This window comes from Dipodomys merriami, unplaced genomic scaffold, assembly GCF_024711535.1.
Source record: "Dipodomys merriami isolate MVZ:Mamm:240054 unplaced genomic scaffold, mDipMer1.0.p SCAF_33, whole genome shotgun sequence".
Lineage (NCBI taxonomy): Eukaryota > Metazoa > Chordata > Mammalia > Rodentia > Heteromyidae > Dipodomys > Dipodomys merriami.
This window is the reverse complement of record NW_027204826.1, coordinates 3,197,780-3,220,447: the sequence shown is the minus strand read 5'-3', so window position 1 is coordinate 3,220,447 and position 22,668 is coordinate 3,197,780. Positions and strand designations below refer to the sequence as shown.

Genomic DNA, 22,668 nt, shown 5'->3' with positions numbered 1-22,668 from the left:
AGGCCCCCCCCCCCAGGACGGCTTGGGAACCCCGCGGGGTCGATGCCTGGAGGTCCCCCACATGCCATCAGGGTGCTGGGGCCGGGGGCTCAGCGGTGCCCGGAGTGCGGGGATGGGGAACACCCTTCGGTAAGGGCCAGGCTGCGTCCCCAGTCCGCTCATCTTCACCAAGGCAGCAGGACCGGGGCTCTCTGAAAATGTCTTTATTTAAGCACAAAAATGGAGACATACATATACATTTGTACATGGAGGAAAAAAAATACCAGAAAGTTTACAAAACCCTGGTGGCTGTCGTCCGGGCGTGTAGACCTGTGCGGTCTGACGGCCCCGGCTGGGCCCACAGTCCGACGCTGGCAGCTGGGGGCAAGTTCCACGCCCACACCAGCTGCCCCAGCTCTGCAGGGCAGGGCGCGGGCGCTGCCGAGACACACCCGGAGACCACTAGAGTGGAGGGGACCTAGCCTCTACTGTGGTGTGGGAGACAGCCAGGAAAGGTGCGGCAGTCCCGCCTGCAGGACCCGGTTTCTGGGGTGACCCCCGCCCTCCCTGGGAGCCATCCAAGCTGGGTACTGCGGAGGGTGAGGTTGGGAGTGTGGCTAAGGCACAGGGCAGGGCAGCGGGCCTCTGGGAGGACAGGAAGTCAAACCAACCAGAGCCAAGCAGATCATATCGGGAAGCCAGACTTCCCAAAACACTGCCAGAGACTGGGCAGCACAGCCCTGTGAACAACCTTGTCCATCTCTCCCCATCCTCCAAGGCCAACCGACCCATTATACATTCAGAAAGTCTGAAGGGCTCAGGGAGGGCTCCCAGGGGCACCAGGGGTGGGCGCATGGGACCATGCAGGGGCCTAAAGGTGGCTTGGATCTGTCCATGAGGAATATGGGCAGCCAGCCTGGAGGTCCTGGAGACCACTGCACAGTGATCTGGGGAGAAGAGCGACGGGCTAGCCTGCTCCTCCACACTGCAGCCCCCAAAAGCGGAGAGCTATCCAGCCTGAGCAGGCGGGGCAGGCGTGGAGTCTAGGCTGCCAGCTAACTATTCCTGGTGGAGTGGGGCCTGGCTCGGCAATGATCTCGTGTGTATGTGCACGCGTGTGCGTCTTCCTGCGTGTTTCAGGAAGAAAGACAGCTTTCACTCAAAAGGACTTTTTGCTTCCAGACAAAACCCCTACCAAACCATTACCAGAGAAGGAAAGACAGTTATGTTATTTTTGCTTTTCTCGCATGTAAAAAAAAAAAAAAAAAATCCCTGTCCCTGCCCCCGCCCTTCCCTGGGGTCCTGGGGTCCTTGGGGAGGCGCTGATTGCTGAGGAAGGACCCCGCAGGTCTGTGCTGGGCAGAGCCACTGCATAAAGCACCCATGGCAAGTGCAGCTCAGAAGGCAGGCGAGAGGGGAGGCCGGGGCAGGAGGGCAGTCAGCAGGTTTAGTTGCCCTGGAAGGCTCCCTGGGCGGCAGAGGTGGCGGCACTGCGGAAGGTCCTGTTGCTGAAGATGCCCTGGGAGAACTCCTCCTGGGCCTGCTGGAAGCTGGCTCCCGTGCGCCGGTAGAAGGAGTGCACCTGGGTGGAGGCTGGGGTGAGGACCCTGCCCCGGGGTGCCCAGGCCTGGCCACCCAAGCCACACTCTAACAGGGGCTGCCTACAGCCCAACCCTGCCTGGCTGCCCGCCCCACAGCCTCACACCAAGGCCCTGGACTTCTGGGGGCCCAACTGTGGAGGGGGGGGGCAGGAGTTTGCTGGGTTGCTGTGGCACCCCCCCCCCCAGTCCACTTACCCGCTGGAGGAGGAAGAGTGAGAGGCCAGCACAGAGGGTGAAAAAGCCGGCGACCACCATCATGATGATCGACACAGCCAAGGGTCCTTGATGAATGGAAGACAGGGCTGCCAGCCAACCACTAGAGGGAAGCCAGGTCGGTGGGAGGAGTCAGCACTGGCCCCGCCCACCACCTGGGCACCTACCAGTCTGTGGGCCTCCGTCCCCCCCCATGGGGGTTGGCACTGACAAGGGGGCTGGGCACTGCGCAGATGCCCGAATGTAGCCTCCCACAGGGAATCTAGACTGTGAAAGTCTGGAGCGAGGTGTCAGGTGCAGCAGTGGGCAGGGCCTCATCCCATGCGTGGGGGGGGGCGGGCACAGGCCGCCTCCATCCTCACTCCTGAGGCATCTCTCTGGGCATCATCCGGTCACCTCAGCTTCTCTCGCCAGGACCCAGGGACTCTGTCTGTCTTTAATGGATCATGTCACTTGCTGAGCCCCAGTATCCTCAACCTCTCAACCTATAAAGGGACATTCTCATGCTTTTTTTTTTTTTTTTTTTTTGCCAGCCCTGGAGCTTGAACTCAGGATCTGGGCACTGTCCTAGAGCTTCTTTTGCTCAAGGCTAGTGCTCTCCACTTGCGCCTCAGAGCACCACTTCTGGCTTTTCCTGTGTATGTGGTACTAAGGAATCGAACCCAGGGCTTCATGCATGCTAGGAAAGCACTCTACCACTGAGCCACACAGCCCTCCTCTTACTTTTTGATTTCAAAAGCTTACTACAAAGCCACAGAAATCAAAAGAACACGTGGGCCTGGAGAAAGAAACCCCAGATCTATGGCCCGAGAGATAATGGAGAGGATCCAGGAATCTACAAACAAACCCAAATTCCTACCAACTAAGTAATAAGAGTACAAGAGTATTAAAACCAAAGAAGAAAAAATAGTTTCTTCAACCAGGAAGGTGCCAGTGGGGCAAGGCCTGTAATCCCAGCCATTCAGGAAGCTGAAATCTGAGAATCAAGGTTTAGGGCCAGCCCAGGCAGAAAAGCCCCAAGACTTTATATACAATTAACCGGCAAAAATGCCAAACTAACTGGGTAGTCATTCTAGCTTCTCTGGAGACTGAGATCTGAGAGTCACAGTTCAAAGCCAGCCTGGGCAAGAGTCTCTGAAACTTTTTTTTTTTGTCGGTTGTGGGGCTTGAACTCTGGGTCTGGGTACTTTCCCTCAGCTCTTCAGCTCAAGGCTACCACTTGAGCCACAGTGCCACTTCTGGTTCTCTGAGTGGTTTATTGGAAATAAGAGTCTCACGGACTTTCCTGCCCAGGCTGGCTTTGAACCTTGATCCTCAGATCTCAGCCTCCTGAGTAGCTAGGATTACAGGTGTGAGCTACTGGCACCCGGCTGTGAAACTCATCTCCAATGAACCACCAGAAAACCAGAAGTGGAGCTGTGGCTCAAAGTGGTAGAGGGCTAGTCTTGAGCAAAAGAGCTCAGAGACAGTGCCCAGGTCCTGAGTTCAACCCCCACAACCAACAACAACAACAAAAAAAAACCAGGCAACTTAGAGGTATGGCTCAAGTGCTAGAGTACCAGTCTTAAGCAAACAAGCCAGTAAGAGTGGGAAGCCATGAGTTCAAGCCCCAGAATAGGCAGAAGAAAAAAAAAAGCCCCTAACAGATGGTACTGGACAACTTCACCAGATATGATACAGAACTGACCCTACCTCTCCATATGTGAAAATTAGTTCAAAACAGGACAAAATTCTAAATATAAGGAGCTAAAACTATGCAATTCTTAGAAGAACACAGAAGTAACTTTTGTTTTGGGGACATAGGATCACTATGTAGCCCAAGATGACTTTTTTTTTTTTTTGGTGCCAGTACTAGAACTTGAATTCAGGGCCTGGATACTGTCCCTGAGCTTTTTCACTCAAGAGTGGTATTCAACCATTTGAGCCACCTCACCCTGTGGATTTTTTCCACTTGTGGCAATTAGATAAAAATCTCATGGAGACTTTATTGGCCAGGCTGGCTTCAAATCTTGATCCTCAGATCTCGGCCTCCTGAGTATGAGATACAGGCATGAGCACCAAGGCCCGTTTAATGGCAGCCAGGGGCTTGGGAATGAGAGCTTGAAGGGGATAGGATCTCCATCTAGAGTGGCAGCAATGTTCTGCAGGGGGGTAGAGAGGAGGCTGAGCTCGTCTTGGTGAACCCAGGTAGGGCAGTGAGGGCTGGGACCAGAACTGAGGCTTCTGAATCCAGGTCCACACAGTTAATTGATCACAGCTTTGCTACCAGGATCTTGCTTGGGGCCATCAACCACAAGAGGCCAGACTAGAATCAGCAGGGAGACTGGCAGCAGGGACCAAAATAAAAGTCTCCAGGTTCACATGCTCAGGCAAAGGGCAGCCTGACCTTTCAGCAGTGCTCCCTGTGCACTGGGGTAGGAAGGAAGATGGGGGACTCAAGGAGGACGGCAGGATGCAGCCAGCCAGGGAAGGTGGGGCCATCTCTGCAGGCCCTAGGCCTCTGGAGAAAGGTGTGCAGCTCTGGGGTTGTGAAAGCCTGAGCCTCCGTCGGCCTGCAGGCAAGTGTGACAAGAGAAAAGCCGCAGTTCTAACAGTTCAAGCCAAGTCCACGCATACCCCACAGCAGAGAGCACGGGCAGACGGGAAAGGCTACTGATAAGGAACTGGAAAGGGGCCAGAGCCCGTGGCTCACGCCTGTAATCCTAGCTACTCAGGAGGCAGAGATCTGAAGATGACAGTCTGTGATGAAAGTCTGTGAGATTCTCCTCTCTTATTACCTACCCTAGTCTGTATAAAGGCCCTGGGTTCCATCCCCAGCAGGATAGAAATAAAAAGAAAAAACACTAGGGAAAGGAGTCCAAGATGGATCTAAGCAGGCCCAGGAGTTCCTCCTTTCATGGCAAAAGTGGGGCTCTTCTACATCACCCAAAACGAATTCCCTCTGTAATGCCCCAAGTCTCACCTGGTGCCCAGGTTAGGCAAGCCAATCAACTGGATGAAGTAGATCCCTATTTGACAAAAAAACACGAAGAAGAACACGAAGAAGCTGAAAGAGTTGTCAGACCTGTGGGGAGATAGGGAAACGGGCAGTCATGAGGGTTGGACCATGTTTCTCCACTCCTTAGTGGGGGTGACGCCTCTCCTCACGGAGCCAGGGGACAAGGAGACAGAGCCCCATGGACTAGCCACATGTCCCTAAGGACGTGCACACGCAATGCCGCCACAGTGGAAATGCACTGCCTCCTGCTGCGTACAGTTCTGATCAAGATGGTCCCTCAAGGCATAATATAGCTGGGCACTGGTGACTCCCACCTGTCATCCCAGCTACTCAGGAGGCTGAGATCTGAGGATCACAGTTCAAAGCCAGCCTGGGTTAGGAAAAATTTCTGGACTCTTATCTCCAATAAAGCACCAAAATTGTGGCTCAAGTGGTAGAGTGCTAGCCTTGAGCAAAAAAGCTCAGGGACAGTACCCAGGCCCTGAATTTAAGCCTCAGGACTGGGGGCCAGATAAGTGCACAATATAAAGAGCCTAGCAACCATCTCGTGCAGTGCTTGCTGCAGTACCACCAGGAAAGAAAGTCAAGGCCAAAGGCACAATCATAAAAACACTGCAGACCAAGGGCTGAGGATGTATGCGAGGCTCTGAGTTTGATCTCCAAAACTCCCCTGGGTGCAAGTTTTTGGTTTTTTTTTTGGTCAATCGTGGGGCCTAAACTCTGGGCCTGGGCGCAGTCCCACAGCTCTTCAGCTCAAGGCTAGCACTTTATCACTTGAGCCATAGCACCACTTCTGGCTTTTTTCTGCTTATATGGTGCTGAGGAATTGAACCCAGGGCCTCATGCATGAGAGGCAAGCACTCTACCACTGAGCCTCCTTCCCAGCTTCTGCAACAAGTTATTTGAGAAGTCAGTGGCTCACATCTGTAATCCTAGTTACTCAGGAGGCTGAGATCTGAGGACAGGTTCAAAAAGCCATGTGGGGCAGTAAAGTATTAGACTTTCATTGCCAATCAACCAGCAAAAACCCAGAAGTGGAGGTGTTGTTCAAGTGGCAGAACACCAGCCTTGAGTGAAAAAGCTAAACAAAGCACAAGAGTCTGAGTTCGAGCCCCAGGACCACCACCAAAAACAACAAAAAAAGAAGTAGGATCTGGTAATACCAACATTGAATAAACTCCCCAAGTGCTTGAGTGGTGCGGTGTACCTGTATGTCCTTGAGTACTGGAATGCAGTGGGGGTTCAGGCAAGGGGGTCCTGGACAAGGGGGTCCTGCTGGGACCCCAGATCTCAAGGCATCAAGTGTGACCCCAGGGACCTGGGGGAGGGGGCCCGTGCAAACTCAGGCTCACAGGACTGGCCGCTGAGTGTGCCCACCTAGCACTCTACAGAGACTGATTCAGAACCTTTGAGAGGAAGCCCTGGGGCTTGAACTTAGGGCCTGGGCACTGTCCTTGAGCTTCTTTTCCTCAAGGCTAGCACTCTACCACTTGAGAGCCACAACGCCACTTCCCATTTTTATGTGGTACTGAGGAATCGAACCCAGGGCTTCATGCATGCTAAGCACTAAGCCACACTCCCTGCCCAATTTCAGCTTTTTGGTGAGTCACTGGAATTAATAGTCTCAGGGACTTTCCTTCCCAGGCTGGCTTTGAACCTCAACCCTCGCAGCTCAGCCTCCTGAATAGCTGGGATTACAGGCGTGAGCTACTGGTGCTTGGAGAAGAGCTACCTATTTTCAGCACCTGCCCACAAGCCAAGTTCCCTCCCAATAAGGACGGGGCCTGGGCAGGCCTGAGGTACAACTGAGGAAAGGGGCTCGTGATCCTGGCTCTGTCAGGCGGGCACAGGAAAGCTGAGCCCCAGACAGGGGCCTGGGGCCTGGGACCCAGCCATACCCTCGCCCCTTGCGCCCACTCCACTCACCTAAAAGCCTTGTAGATGGGTCGGTACCAACAAAGGAAGGCACAGGGGGTGAAGATCACAAACCACAGGATGGAGAGACCGAAGGCCGTTCCTCCGCCACCGGCCATGTCGCTGGTGAACCAGGCCAGGCACGCAAGCAGGTTCAGAAACAGAGTCAGTGAGTGCACTGGGGGAGGGCAGGGAGAGACGGGGCTTGAGCCAAGATGGGTGAAGGGCTTCCCCACGGGGCGCCCACCCTAGGACAGGAGATGAGGACCATGCTGGGAGGACTGGGTCTGGCCGAGGCAGGGTGAGCTTCCAGTCCCGGCTTCCTAGGCCCTCACACGAGGAGCAACAAGCCCCCCTGTCTCCCGGAGGCAGGTGGGGGGGGGTGCACTCAGGGCTGGGCCTTAGGAAGTGACCTAGCGCCCCCTTCCTCATCCAGGGGGCCTAGAGGCTTTTCACTACTGTGCACCACTTGTTTTTGGTGCCAGCCCTGGGACTTGAACTCAGATCCTAGGGCACCATCCCTGAGCTTTTTGGCTCAAGACTAGTGCTGCACAGCTTTGAGCCATAGCTCCCCTTCCAGCCTTTTTGGTAGCTAATCAGACATAGTCTCCTGGGCTTTCCTGCCTGGGCTGGCTTTTAGCTGTGATCCTCAGATCTCAGCCAGTGAGACATGAGTGCCTGGCTACAGGCCGCTTACTACAGGAATTGTCCAGGGACTTGAAGTCTCCTTGCTTAGCTGGCCCTCTTGAGACGGTTCCCGAACAGGGAGCGGCCTGTGGGTGCAAGGACCGTGCACTCGGCCCCAGCCCTGGGAGGGCAACATCTGCAGAAACCCCACACAGCAGGGAAAGACACGCATGGCAGAGACGCCGGCAGGAGTGGGACTCACACATCCAGAGATAGTAGAGCATCTTGCAGATGCGCTGGTAGTCGGCGGGGATCTCGGTGGAGAAGTCCTGGTAGAAGCAGGGCTTGACAGGGCACCAAGAGGGCAGTGGGGGCCAGTTGTTCTCCCGCACTGCAGGAGACAGGAAGTGAGGGAGGGATCAGCTTCTGGAGCAGCAACAAGCTGGGCCCTGGTAGCCTACGCCTGTAATCCCAGCCACTCAGGAGGCTGACATCTGAGGATCGTGATCTGGAGTGAACTTGGGGGAACAGACAACTTCCAAAGACACTTCTCTCCCTCCAAGTAACCAGCAAAAAGCTGGAAGTAGAGGTGTGGGTCAAGTGGTAGAGTGCCAGCCCTCTGTGGAAAAACTATGCAAGAACATGAGCACCAGTACTGGCATGTACACACACAGGGCAAAGAATTTCAGAGCTGGGATGAAGTGTATCTTCAACTTTTTTTTTTTTTTTTTTCTGTCAGTCTGCTGTCCCTCAGTTCTTCAGTTCAAGGCTAGCGCTCTACCATTTGAGCCACAGCACCACTTCCAGCTTTTTCTGCTTATATGGTGCTGAGGAATCGAACCCAGGGCCTCATGCATGCAAGGCCAGCACTCTACCATTGAGCCACTTTCCTAGCCCGATTTTTGTGTGTCTTTTTTTTTTTTTTTTTGGTCGGTCGTGGGGCTTGAACTCTGGGCCTGGGCGCTGTCCCTCAGCTCTTCAGCTCAAGGCTAGCACTCTACCACTTGAGCCACAGCGCCACTTCCCTAGCCCTATTTTTTTTACTGGAGCTGAGTCTCACGGAGTTTGCTGCCCTGGCTGGCTCTGAACCTCAATCCTCAGATCTCAGCCTCCTGAGTAGCACCCAGCCTGTCTTCACTTTCCTCCCCAGTTCTCCCAGGACTGACAACCTCTGAGAACATCAGAAGCGCTGGCAGCTCTGCAGATGCCCAGGAGAAAGGCGGCTCAGGTGGGTGTGGGGAGGGCTCCTTGCATGGCCAGTCTCTGGCCAGGGCCTTGGCAGCCTTCCCTTACCATGCAAGTTAGCTGCGGTGTTTTGTAGCTCGCGCTCCTTGCGCTCGAGCTCAGCAGCTTTCCTGTCCAGTTCTTCCTGTTGCCTGAGCAGGCCTGCCTGGGCTGCAGCCACCACAGCCTGGAGAGAATGGGGACCGGAGGCAGCCAGACACAAAGACAGAAGGACAGTGTCAACCTAGGCAGATGGGCAGAGCCCGAGACAGTACCCCCCCCCACAGCATGTCTGAGGGACCAGGAGCTCCACAGTGATGGGCCAAGGGGACCCGTCTCCCTGCACCCCCACACCACCTCTGACTCTGCCCACTCCAGGGCTCTCCTGTCCTTCAGCCCTGAAATGTCCCCTTGACCACTTCTTATAGACACTTTTGAAGGAGAGGGGGAAAAGACCTCACAAGAGCCCTGGCTGAAGTCAGAACCCAGAGATCCAGGTTGTGTGCAGAGTTGGGGGCGGGGAGGAGTAGAGTGGGGACCAGGAAAAGCTGGCAGCAGGGGACACGTGCAGGGCAGATTGTGCATGCAGGGCAGGCTGTGCGCAGGGGGCCATGGGGAGACTGGGGACAGTGAAGAGCTGGCAGCAGGGGACACGTGCAGGGCAGGCTGTGTGTACTGGAGCCCAGGGGTTTGCACTCTCTTGGCCCACCCTACACCCCTCGTGATTGGCCAACCACCTAAGGACCGCCTTGCTCTGCCTGGCTTCCATGCATGCCGAGGCCAAGCTCTTCCTCCTGGGCAGGCAGAACTCGGCCTGGGGCTCTGCTGCTGCTACTGGCCACCCCGGTTCCGGCTGGCTTCCTTGCGGGGAGCAGATGGCACGTGGGTCCTCTGACAGACCAGAGGGGTCACACTGAGGCGGTGCGGTCAGGAGAACCAAGCACACAGTACCTCACTGAGGGTCTCAAGCCCCAACTCCCCAAGTCAGTGCCTCCAGGAGAGCAGGGCTGGGTCCCTGCAGACCACCCTGGGCTTGAGCCCCGCCGTGCTCGGGGGCTGCCTGGCCCCCCTCGTGCTCCCCTAGGCTGGGCCTACCTTGGGCAGCTTTCGCAGGTAGCTGTCTCTGAGGATATTATCTCCTCCTAGCAGCATCTGCCTCTCTGAGAGCTCGCCCGCCGCCAGCAGCCGGGCGGGAAGGAACTTGCTGGCCTGCCTAAGCTGGAACACACAACTCCACTGTGGGACGCGCTCGGGGGGCAGCCAGGGGCCCAGAGGAGGGCGGGAAGGGGATGGCGGGGAGGGGGGTAAGCACAAAGCAGACCAGGGTCACCGGACTTGGGGATGGGACAACAAGAAGTGGGAAGACAGGGGCAGGAATAAGGGGATTGGGGGAGCAGCGGGGAGGAGACAGGCAGGGAATGGAGCTCAGCAGTAGAGCCTGGGCTTCACATGCACTGCGTGAGCCCCAGCTGTGCGCGCATGTGCACATGCGCACACAGAGCCAGGGCCCAGGAAAGAGAAGAGAAGGCCGCATGCGCCCTGGGTGGCGGGGCAAATGCTCTCTGTCAGCAGAGGGTATGGTGGGGTGGCGGTGGGTGGTGGGTGGCAGTACCGACTGGCAAGGCGGTCTCTCCACTTGCAAGTGACCATAGATCTACAGGGACTGGCAAGGGGGTCCTCTCCCCACCAGCAGCCTGGGGTCCCGCTCCGGGTCTGGGTGGCCTCCCTCCGGGGAGGAGAGCCCCGGCAGCCACCGTACCTGGGGGTGCGGCTCCGTGGGCTCCACGGAGGGCTGCAGAACCGCTGGCTGCGAGGGCCCGGGGCGCTGTGTGGCAGGAACCGTGGTGGCCGCATGTGTCTGTGTGGGTCGGAGCACAGAGGGAGATGAGGGGCCTGGCTGTGGCACCCCCAGGGAAGGGCCACGCCCTGGGCCTTCCTCAGCAGTTTCTTGGCCCACAGACCCCCAATGGCCGACCCCGAGGTCACAGCCAGGGCCGCGTCACCCACCTCTGAGAAAGGGTTGAATTCAGCCAGGCCACCCTGGGGGGCGTTGGTCAGCTGGGTCACAGAGGGATCCTGAGAAGGGGAGAAAGCAGCATTAGAAACTGGGGAAGCTGGGGCACGGTGGCTCATGCCTATATACCCAGCTACTCAGGAGGCTGAGATCTAAGGATCCCGGTTCAAAGCCAGCTCAGGCAGGAAAGTCCAGGCGACGCTTATCTCCAATGAACCACCAAAAAAACTGGAGTGGAGCTGTGGCTCAAAGTGGCAGAGTGCCAGCCTTGAGCAAAAGAGCTCAGCGACAGTGCCCAAACCCTGAGTTCAAGCCCCAGCATCAAAATAAATAAATAAATAAGAAATCAGGGAGAGGGTGAACCCTGGGCAGCAGTCAGCAGGACCCCTGTGATGCAGAGCAGCACTGAGGCTGCTGATCACCTGCCCAGCCAGGGCGGCCTCAATCAGAGGCTGCACACACTCTGTTCCTACATAGCTGGAATCCCTTCTCCCCTGGAAATGGGAGGCAGGCAGCCATCTAAGGGCCCTGAGCACCCTGCACTCACAGGACTGTGCTTATATTGAATTTGCTACAGGAACCAGGGTCTGTGGAGAGGTGGTAGCGAGTGACCGAGATGGAGATGTACGTACTTGCACTCTTTTAGTTATTGTTCTATAGAAAGCATTTATTGGGGCTGGGAATGTGGTTTAGTCGGTAGCGTGCTTGCCTAGCATGCACGAAACCTGGCATTCAATTCCTCAGTATCACGTACACAGAAAAAAAACCCAGAAGTGGTAGAGCACTCGCCTTAAGCAAAAGAAGCTCAGGGACAGTGTCCAGGACCTGAGTTCGAGCCCCAGGACTGGCCCAAAACAAAAAAACAGTTATAATTCTTTTTCCTCCCTCTCTCCCTCCACCTCCTTCCTGCCCTAGGGCTTGAACTCAGGGCCTGGGAGCTGTCCCTGAGCTTTTGTGGTCAAGGCTAATTGTCTACCGTTTCAGCCACAGTTCCACTTCTGGCTTTTTGCTGGTGATTTGGAGATTAGGAGTCTCATGGACTTTCCTGCCTGGGTTGGCTTTGAACCCCGATCTTCAGCTCTCAGCCTCCTAAGAAGTTAGGATACAGGCATGAACCACTAGCAACCTTGCTCTTTTTCTCTTTTTTGTGGTCCTAGAGGTTGAAGCCTCATACTTGCTAGTCAAGCACTTTATCTCGAGCCACATCCTCAGCCCTCTTTGCTTCAGTTTTTTCTTTTTTGTCGGTCATGGGGCTTGAACTCAGGGCCTGAGTGCTGTCCCTGAGCTCTTTTGCTCAAGGCTAGTGCTCTACCACTTTGAGCCCCACAGTTCCTGCTTTATTTTTCAGATAGAATCTCTAACTTTTTTTCTGGCCTCAAACCACTACCCTCTCATTTCTACCTTCCTAGTAGCTGGCTTGAGTCACCTAGTACAGGCTTGAGTCACGGCACCCAGCCTCAACTAGTAGTCTTCTCCCAGAATCACCTGGCTCCCTGCAAGGAAGACTGGGACTCAGTATCTAGTGTTCTCCTTTCCTAGTCAGCGGATACCCACCCTGAGCCGAGCGAGGCTGCTCAGGTCACTGAAATCAGACCCAGCAGCCCAGGAACGGGTTACTGGAGTCTGAGTCACAACAGGACAGGGGACTGGAGGGACAACTGAGGAGCAGTTTCAGGTGCAGGCACACACATGCCCAAGGTGCACGTTTGCGAGGAAGCCCAAGGCCCACACAAGACGCCCTTTCCCTTTCCAATGCAGAGGTGGGATGGAGTTGGGGGAGAAAGCACCCCAGACCCACAGATGGTCTTTCCAGCAAAGGCTACACTTACGGCCTGCAGACTAAAGCTTTACTCCAAGGGGCAAACAGATGCTGGCAGCACCAACCTCCTCTTCCTCTCACCAAATGACGTCAACTGCTCTAAGTGGGTCAAGGAGTTAAGACAGGATGGTGGAGACTAAAATTTCACCCAGTAAGAGTAACCTGAGCCCCTAGCTGCCCAGCCTGGTTCACGCCCGTTACTGAATTAATAACCTGGAATAAACTCCTGAACACAGTTGCTTTCATTCAGATGCAACAGTTAATGTGTGCCAGGTCATCCTGCTCATGCAGGCCAAGCCCTAGCCATTTTGCAAGCCACAGTCAGATGACTTTCTCCAGTCTTTTCCTGCTATGGCTGCCCCCAGCAAGCTCCCAGTGTAAGAGTGACTTCTGTTCCCTCTAAACACACTCAAGAAATATCCCATAGGTGACCATGTCCAAAAAGAAATGTACTCTTTACCTGACTTATATAACTGCAATTATACATAACTGTATAATACCAATGGAGAAAGAAAGAAAGAAAGACCTCATAAGAGACATGTCCAGTGGCTCATGCCTGTAATTCTATAGCCACTCAGGAGGCTGAGAGCTGAGGATCCACATTCTAAGCAAACTTGGGAGACTAGGAATGTGGCTTAGTGGTAGAGTGCTTGCCTAGCATGCATGAAGCCCTGGGTTCGATTCCTCAGTACCAGAAAAAAGCTGGGAGTGGTGCTGTGGCTCAAGTGGTAGAGCACTAGCCTTGAGCACAGAGAAGCTCAGGGACACACAGCCCAGGCCCCGAATTCAAGCCCCAGGATGGGCAAAAACAAATACCCAAACAAAAAAAGCAAGCTTGGGCAGAAAAGTCTGTGAGACTCCTATTGCCAGCTAACCATCAAAAAGGCAGAAGTGGAGCTGTGGCTCAAGTGGCAGAGTGCCAGCCTTGGATGACAAAGCTCAGGGGCAGCACCCAGACCCCTGTGTTCAAGCCCCAGTAGCAGCACAAAAACAAACAAATACCCCACAAGCTAAAAATCCCAGGCGTTTCTCTCTGGGAGGCAAGAGTCACCAATGGCCTGAAGCTCTGAGCCGTGGTGAAGTCCCATTTGCTGGGAACCAGGCTGAGTGTCACAGGCCGAGAAAAGCTATCCCCAGAGGGCTGTCAGGGCCCTGGCACACAAGCCACAAGTGACCTTGAAGCTCCCTGACCCAGAACGCGAGAATCCTTCCGCAGGAAATATGACAAACCATGTACGACTGTCCCTGGGGGGCAGTCAGGGGCACTGGAGAGCAAAGGTAGGTTTCTGCGCATGTCCCCTGGAAGGGCACAGCGTCATGCCGGGCACAGCTGCAAGGTGGCAGGCAGACAGAACGGGCTTTGTTATGTAAGTGCCACATTAGTTTTGTCAAAAGTAATCACAGGAAAAAATTCAGGCAGGAATACACATCGAAACAATGGCTAGCACAGGCAGTGTGGATGCCTTCTGCCCTAGCTGCCACGTTTTCTATCAGTGGATTGTTAGTTTTACTTTTTTTGTTGTTGTTTTGGCAGTAATGGGGTTTGCGCTTAGGGCCTGTGCTGGCTAGATAGGCATCCTGTAGGCCCCCAAAGCTCCTTTTACCTTAAAAACACAATCACCTGCTGGAGTGCCAGTGGCTAATGCCTGTGATACTAGCTACTCAGGAGGCTGAGATCTGAGGATCGAGGTTCGAAGCCAGACCTGGCAGGAAAGTCCATGAGACTCCTTTTTTTTTTTTCTTCTTTCTTTTCTCAGTTGTGGGGCCTGAACTCTGGGCCTAGGCGCTGTCCCTCAGCTCTTCAGCTCAAGGCTAGCACTCTACCACTTGAGCCACAGAGCCACTTCTGGGTTTTTCTGCTTATGTGGTGCTGAGGAATCGAACCCAGGGCCTCATGCCTGCAAGGCAAGCACTCTAACACTGAGTCACCTTCCCAGCCCTCCATGAGACTCATCTCCAATGATCCACCAGAAAACTGGAAGTAGTGCCTTGGCTCAAGTGGTGGCGCACTAGCCTTGGGCTGAAGAGCTGAAAGACAGCGCCCAGGCCCAGACTTCAAGCCCCACGACGAAGAAAAAAGAGGGGCGGGGTACTCAGAATGGGGAACAATTGGGGCTGAGTGAGCTGGGTGTGCACAATGACCATCCAGGCATCCAGGCTGCAATGAGAACCAGAGATGGATGGTGGTAAGAACTGCTGGGACAGGAGGAGGGGGGAGAGGAAGGAGGAGAAAGAGGAAGAGGAGGAGGTGGCGGCACTGGCTCAGCACTGTGGGGTGATCAGGAGTGGAAAGACTACAGTGCAGGAATGGAGGGGAAGGAAGGAGGAGAGAGTGGGGGGGGAGGGGTGCCAGCCTGGATGGCTGGTTAAAGTGCCACCTTCGGCCGGGCTGGTGACTGTGGGAAAGGAGAAACAGGTTTTGCAGGCTGGGCGTGGAGGGAGGTGGAGGATAAGGATGTGGGCAGGGTAGGCCTGAGATATCGCTTAGAAGCTGTGGAGGGGCTGAGACCAGGGATCTAGACTCCCACATGCAGATGTAATTCAGGGGCCCTGATGTCCTCACTGTTGGACAGTGAGGATGGGGTCTCTTGAAAAACAGGCTGAGCAGGCCGAGGGAGCAGCCAGGGAATAAACAAGCATGTACCTCAGCAATGGGGTCTCCAGGCTCCCCACTCATGGAGACCACAGGACCTTAGAGCGAGGAGCAGCCCAGGCTACACACAGGAGCAGAGGGGTGAGCACATACAACCAAGTATGGGTTTAGGTTTTTTGTTGTTGTCAGTCCTGGGGCTTGAACTCAGGGCCTGGGCACTGTCCCTGAGCTTCTTTTGCTCAAGACTAGCACTCTATCACTTGAGCCATAGCGCCACTTCTGTGTATGTGGTACTGAGGAATCAAATGCAGGGCTTCATGCGTGCTAGGCAAGCACTCTACCACTGAGCCACCTACCCAGTCCTGGGTTTGTTTTTTGTGTGAGTGTGTTGATACTAGGTTTCATGGGCTTTCCTACTCACGATGGCTTTGAACTGTGAGGTTCAGATCTCTGCCTCCTGAGTAGCTGGGATTATTGAGCCCACAGCTTTTCACCATGCCTGGTGTGCGGTCACTATGGGTGGCCAGCGCTCAGCTGTGCTGTGGGACAGGGTCGGCCGTCACCATTCAGCCGGGGCCCATGGGCATCCTGAAGGGGCCCCGCCCGCTGAGTCACAAAGGCCGTGCACAGAGCTCTCTCCTCTGGATGGGCAGCAAGCGTTTGCCTCGGTTAAACATTACCATTCTCTGAACCCAGGATTACCTTACCCATGGAGACAATATAACGTTCTCTTGTTCTCTGGCCAAGTTCTGACACCTTGCCTGTCTTCAGTTACTAAGCATAAGGGTAGGGGCACTGCCATCCGATTGTGTATAGCTATTAGAAACTTGCCATTTTCAAATTTCTTTTCTCTCTTATTTTTGGCTTTTTTGTTTTGTTTTGTCGGGTCTGGGCGCTGTCCCTCAGCTCTTCAGCTCAAGGCGAACGCTCTACTACTTGAGCCACAGCGCCACTTCTGGTTTTCTGAGTGCTTCATTGGAGACAAGAGTCTCACGGACTTTCCTGCCCGAGCTAGCTTTGAACCTCAATCCTTAGATCTCAGCTGAGGGACAGCGCCCAGGCCCAGAGTTCAAGCCCCATGACCAACAAAAAAAAGGGGGTGCAGTACTAAGTACTACATTTAGGGGTTTCAAGCTTGCTAGGCAGGTGCTCTAGCACCTGAGTCACACCTCCAGCCCTTTTGCTTTGGTTACAGAATCTCACTTTTTGCCCAGGCCAGCTTAGACCTATGATGCTATTTATACTTTCCACCTTAGGGGGAAACAGGCATGCATCATCACACCCTGCCTTTTCTGTGAAGATGGGGTCTTAACAAGTTATTGCCCAGACTGGTCTCAAATGACAATCCTCCTATCTCTACTCTTTTTTTTTTTTTTTTTTTGGGTCCGGTTGTGGGGCCTGAACTCTGGGTCTGGGCGCTGTCCCTCAGCTCTTCAGCTCAAGGCTAGCGCTCTACCACTTCAGCCACAGCACCACTTCCGGCTTTTTGCTTATGTGGTGCTGAGGAATCGAGCCCAGGGCCTCATGCATGCAAGGCAAGCACTCTACCACTGGGCCACCTTCCCAGCCCCTCTACTCTTTTTTTTTTTGTGCTGTCCCTCAGCTCAAGGCTAGTGCTCTACCACTTGAGCCACAGCACCACTTCTGGTTTTCTGGTTGTTTATTGGAGGTAAGAGTCTCATGGACTTTCCTGCCCAAGCTGGCTTTGAACTGCAATCCTCAGATCTCAGCCTTCTGAGTAGCTAGGATTACAGGCACTGGTACCGGCTCTGATCTCTACTCTTGAGTATCTAGAATTACAGGCACGAGCCACCAGCAGCTGACAAAATCTCTCTTTTTTTCTTCCCCCTCTCCCCCTGCCCAGTTCTGGGGTTTGAACTCAGGGGCCCACATCTGCTAGGCAGCACTGACCTCATGTTCTTTTATTCTTTATTTTTCAGACAAGGTTTCTGCTATTTGGAGGGCTGGCCCTGGCCCTTGATCATCCTCGAACCTTGATCCTCACGCTCTCTGCCTATGGGATCCCAGGCATGTGCCCTGCCCCCAATTACGATAATTTCAAATTTCTTAAGACAATTGGTCCTGTCTTGGGGGGTTCCCAAAGCTGATGGGGGGCACTGATACCCTCAGGAGGAGCAGGAAACTTCATGTATTTGTGTCCACACCCACACCGCACATCTGCTGCCCCCCTGGCCCTCTTCCCTTTGCAGAGGAAATGTTTGAGCTACAGCGCCAAGACTCTCAAATGTAAGGAGGCAATGTGTGAACAGGAGACTGCCGCTGAAAGGGTTCCTCTGTTTGGCACCCCAACCTCCTTCACACCCCCTCTCCTGAGCTGGCGATCACTTGGCAGGAGTATGCATAGGAAAAGCAGCCCTGGCGTTCGCCTGGGTGGTCTGATTTCTAGTGGACTGCCAAAACATAAAACCGTACAATGCCTCCCTTTAGCTTTCTGTGCCATCACCTGACAAGACTCATGAGAAACTTTTGGAAGCAGACACCCTGGATCTGGTCCCAAGTAAAGAGGGCCCCGAGGAGCCAGAGCACAGAGTGCATGGGCTATAATTAGCAGAGGCACAGGGGTGCTGGTGCGGGCGAGAAAACCATGCTTGCCCTGCAGGTCCCAGCTTCCTCCTCGGAGCGACTTAACTTTCTACTCACAGCTTGTCCTCTGAAGGAAGTAGTCTTTTCTTTTTTTCTTTTGGTCAGTTGTGAGGCTTGAACTGTGGGCCTGGGCGCTGTCCCTGAGCTCTTGAGCTCAAGGTGAGCACTCTACCACTTGAGCCACAGCATCACTTCTGGTTTTCTGGTGGTTCATTGGAGATAAGAGTCTCACAGACTTTCCTGCCTGGGCTGGCTTTGAACCATGATCCTCAGATCTCAGCCTCCTAAATAGCTAGGATGACAGGTGTGAGCCACCAGCACATGGCTGAAGTTTTCTAATAATACAGGGTAGGCAGAGCCTGGTTGCCTTTCTTTCTCCCTCTCTCCCTCCCTCTCCCTCCTTCCCCCTCTTTCTGTTAGTTGTGGGGCTTGAACTCTGGGCCTGGGCGCTGTCCCTCAGTTCTTCAGCTCAACACTAGCGCTCTACCACTTGAGTCATAGTACCAATTCCGGTTTTCTGGTACTTTATTGGAGATAAGAGTCTCATGGAGGGCTGGGAAGTTGGCTCAGTGGTAGAGCGCTTGCCTTGCATGCCTGAGGCCCTGGGTTCGATTCCTCAGCACCACATAAGCAAAAAGAAAAAAAAGGTGGAAGTGGTGCTGTGGCTCAAGTGGTAGAGCGCTAGCCTTGAGCTGAAGAGCTGAGGGACAGCGCTCAGGCCCAGAGTTCAGGCCCCATGACTGGACCAAAAAAAAAAAAAAAAGAGTCTCATGGACTTTCCTGCCCGGGCTGGCTTTGAACTTCAATCCTCAGATCTCAGCCTCCTGAGTAGTAGCTAGGATTATAGGCCTGAGCCACTTGGTGCCTAGCTCACACACATTTTTAAAACAGCAGGGTCTGGGGCCTGTGACCCAGGCTTGGTCCCCTTTCTGCTGCTAATGCTGGCAATGCCGGTGACTAGGATGTGTCCCACCCCCTGAAGAGGTCAGAATAGATTTCTAAGAAACTTCTCAGTTCCTACCCTCAAACCACAGACTCTGAATGCCAAATTTATTTTTGCAATCCAGCATTATATGGTGTGACAAAAAAAAAAAAAAAAAAACACCGACTGGTCTGGAATCTGACTAGGTGTGACAGTTTGCGTCTGCCACCTCTCCACCTGCTCCTTCCTGATCTCTGTGCCAACACCCTGAGTCAAGAAAGCTGGGCTCAAACCCAGTCAACTGAGGAAGCCACGTCCCACAGCTCTGCTCAAGAGGAACTGGGGGGCGAGGGGGGAGATGTTAAGAGTGTTGAACCCATATCCAAAGCTGCGCCTCCCATTAGTGCCCGGGGCCAACGGTGAAAAGTTAATTCAAGCAGGGCTCAGGCAGCTCATGCTGATAATCCTAGCTATTCAGGAGGCTGAGACTTGAGGATCGAAGTGTGAAGCCAGCCTGAGCAGGGAAAGTCCATGAGGACTGTTATCTTCAATTAACCAACAAAAAGCTGCAAGTGAAGATGTGGCTCAAGTGGTAGAACATTAGCCTTGAGCGAAAAAACTAAGAGACAGCCCTTAAGTTAAACAACAAGCTTAACTTTTTTAACAACAACAAAGGGAAACTGAGCCCAGCCCAGGATGAGGGGGTGCAGCCAGGATGCGGGGTGCAGTGTTGCAGCCAGCAGCCCTCTCTGTGCTCACACAGGCTCCTCACCAGATGTTGCCGGTTTGCAGGCCAACAGCTGTTTCCTGTCCTGCCATATCCTGGGGCTGTCTGCGGGCTGACTTGTGGCCATACAGAAGTTGCTTCTCTCTGTTTGCATAATCACTTCTGAGACCACAGATGTGGGTGAAGACATTGAAGGAACTATTAATACAAGGCAGAACAATTCTACCCACTGACCAAAAAAGCTCTCTAGCAGTTTTGGACAGCTGACTGCTGCTGCAGTCAGCAAAAAATTTATTTGATTCTGATGGAAAAAAAAAGGGGGGGGGGAGCAGGACATGGGTAGCTTATGCCTGTAATCCCACCTATTCAGGAGACTGAGATCTGAAGACTCAGGTTTGAAGCCAGCCAGGGTAAGAGTCCTTGACACTTTGTGGAGCTGTGGCTCAAGTGGCAGGGAGCTAGCCTTGAGCCAAAAAAAGCTTAGGGACAGCACCCAGGCCCCGAGATCAAGCCCCAGGATCACTATACACACAACAACAACAACAACAACAACAACAACTACAAAAGGATCATAATTAAACAGTAAAACCCAAATCCCAGTAATACACAGCATTTTATAAATAAAGTGAGAAACAGCAGAAGACAATAACGAAACAAATGCAAATGTTCTCTCCCTACTCAATGGAGATGGCTGCTCATTTGTGTTATGTAAGACACGAGGGCCTTGCAATCACTCTGCCAGGGAGCATCAAGCCCAAAAGGAATGCTCAGGATTCTCCAGTGTAGCGAGGAATGAGCAACCACACTTCACCTTCAGGGCTCCTATTGGCTAAGTCACCTTGTTGGCCAAGCAGCTTGAAATTTCCACTCTTATGACTGGAAATGTTTTTGTGTGTGCGCTGGTCCAAGGGCTTGCCTTGAACCCTTGCTTAGCTTTTTCTGCTCAAAGCTGGTGCTCTATTAGTTGAGCCACACCTCCACTTCAGATTTTTTGCTGATTAACTGGAGATAAGAGTCTCCTAGATTTGTCTGCCCAAGTTGCTGGCTTCAAATCTCAATCCTCAGATCGCAGCCTCCTGAGCAGCCTGGATGACATGTGAAAGCCACTGGTGCCTGGCTGACTGTGGAATTTTTCCGTTGAAGTCTCCTTTCCTTTGCTCTGACCCTTGAAAGGATTCAAGGTCCGAGTCAGAGAAAGGGCTCCCCTAACACCTGCAGGAAATTTGGAAATTACCCATGATCGACCTAAAGTGCAAGTCAGATGAGTTCATGTGCCTGCTGACATCCTGACTGAGCAGAAACATCAGGGCGCATCAGTCAGCAGTCAGCCAAACACGCTTCCCCAAGAACTGGTTCTGAGCAGTCATGAAGAGAGTCCCAGCCCCTTCACCTTAGAAAATGAACACCTCTGTGCTCTCTGCTCACGGGCAGGAAGCTTTGGCACTAAGTCAGAAGATCATTTCTTGCTCGATTGTTCCAAAGGTCAGTCCAGCTCATAGGTCAGTGCACTTTAAACCACTCATGGGTGTTTCCCGTGTTCCAAGACGCACTCGGTGCCCCTTCACCGCTCCTCCATACCAAACTGGGGGATTTTCCTATCAGTCCCCAAAAACCACTCCCAAGGGGAACCATGGCCAAGGTGCTTTTTGTTCTTAAGGACGGCCCTCTACCACTTGAACCACAGCTCCACTTCCAGCTTTTTTGGTGGGTTATTGGGGATGAAACTGTCACACAACAGACTTTCTTGCCGCAGTGGGGGGGCTGGCTCCGAACGTCCATCCTCACACCTCAGCTTCCTGAGCAGCTGGGATTATAGACGTGAGCCACCAGCACCAGGCAAGGTGTGGAATTCTCATCCAGTCTTTCAACTTGGGCTCTCCTGTTCTGTTCTCCCAGCCTTGAGGGGACTCTCCTAGACTTTTTCTCTGCCAGTTTCGTAGCAGCTGCTGCTGCTGCTGGTGACGGGGGTGGTGGAGGTGGTGGTGGTGGCGGCATGTCTTGGGCTTTCCACACTTCTCCATCCCATCAGACGACTTCCTCATTATGGTTCCCGTCACCCCCCTCTCCTAAGGTGACTCGAAACAGGTGTGTGCTCACAACTTCAGGAACGCGATCGCCACACTAAGGCTTCCTTCTCGTGCTAGAAGGGGGCCCCGAGAGGGTCCTATCGCGCCGGCTCCAGGCCCTTTCCCGGCAGCCCCCAGACGCAAGGGTACCGAGTCCCCCCCCCCCCCCCCCGGTGCGAGAAAACCCCACTTCTCCCAACACGGTGGCGCCCCGCCCCCTTCGCGGAGCCACCTGCTGCTAGTCCCGCCCCCCGCACGCTCCAATAGGCCAGCTCTTCAGAGCCCGCTCTCCCATTGGACAGAGGCCCCGTCCCTCCAACGCCACGTCTCCGGGCTCCGGCGAAAGAGGCCCGGGCGTCGGCCCTTGCCCTAGAAAGAATTACTGTGAGTTGAGGGGAGTCCTACCTGGAAGGGGTTCACATCCACTGGGTCCGCAAAAGGGTTGTTGTCGAAGGCCGACATGGCGGTCGGAGGCCGCAGCCAGCGAACTTCGAGAGCGCTGCCGCCTCCGGGCACCCAGACCCAGCGGCGATCTGTGTAGACCCTCCACTTCCGGGAGCCAGGAAGCCGTTCTGGCGCATGCGTAGTGCCCTCCCAGGGAGCGTGGTCTGTTTGCGTCACAGAGGCCAGCCCCGCCCCCCGCCCCGCCCTCTGCACAGTGAAGGATGGACATTTGCTTTCCTTCTACTTCCTCCCCCCGGCACTCCCACCCCGGGGTCCCAGGGGCGCAGGGGGAACCCAGGGGCCGCAGGCCTTCCCAGATGCCTCTCAGCCTGCAGTAAACTCCCCAAAGTGGGACCGGGGTGACAAGGACCAGCAGAGAGGGCCATGCAAAAGTACCCCACCCTGGCTGAGCCCCCTCTTCTTTTGGGGTCTGGCAGAAAAGCTTTCTGGTCCCCAGTTGTGTGTCAAGCTTGAGGATCCCTTGGCTCCTGCGAGTGGGGATTTGAACCTGGACATCAGCATTTATGGATGGAGTCATTTCTTTGTGGAGTCAGTCATGGAGTCGTCCATCAGTCGTGGGAACCTGGCTATCTCCTCCCTACAAACTCATACCTTCCTGGTTTTGTTTCCCTTGACATTATAATTCTTTTATTATACAGGATCTCAGCTTCTAGCTCCAAGCCAGCCTCAGATTCATTATGTAGCCCAGGTTGTCATCAAACTCTATTTGATCCTCCTGTCTCAGCTATACTTACGTTGAGATTACAGGTGTGCACCACTGTGCCCAATTCAGAATTGAGATTACAGGTGTGCACCACCGTGCCCAATTCAGAATTTGACATATCTGCTATGGAATTCAGCCGCCATCATTTTTTTACCCAGGACTAGATGACAGTTGCTATTGATATCTTATTCTTCGTGTC

At 54.0% G+C, this 22,668-nt stretch overlaps 1 protein-coding gene across 2 annotated transcripts; it reads right to left on the bottom strand.

Annotated features, from left to right (window-relative positions):
* Positions 1 to 188: 188 nt before the first annotated feature.
* On the bottom strand, positions 189 to 21,870 carry Scamp2 (secretory carrier membrane protein 2). 2 transcript variants are annotated; one of them, XM_070042890.1, is made up of 10 exons: positions 21,707 to 21,859; positions 10,564 to 10,632; positions 10,316 to 10,414; positions 9,652 to 9,774; positions 8,626 to 8,743; positions 7,595 to 7,723; positions 6,718 to 6,883; positions 4,756 to 4,857; positions 1,776 to 1,896; positions 189 to 1,561 (listed from the first exon to the last, which is right to left on the bottom strand). In XM_070042890.1, the coding sequence occupies exons 1-10, from the start codon at positions 21,761 to 21,763 to the stop codon at positions 1,427 to 1,429; spliced, it is 1,119 nt and encodes a 372-aa protein (XP_069898991.1). In that variant the 5' UTR covers positions 21,764 to 21,859; the 3' UTR covers positions 189 to 1,426. The 2 variants fall into 2 exon arrangements, with proteins under 2 accessions (XP_069898991.1, XP_069898992.1); XM_070042891.1 differs by lacking the exon at positions 9,652 to 9,774 and having other exon boundaries at positions 21,707 to 21,870.
* Between the last annotated feature and the right edge of the window lie 798 nt (positions 21,871 to 22,668).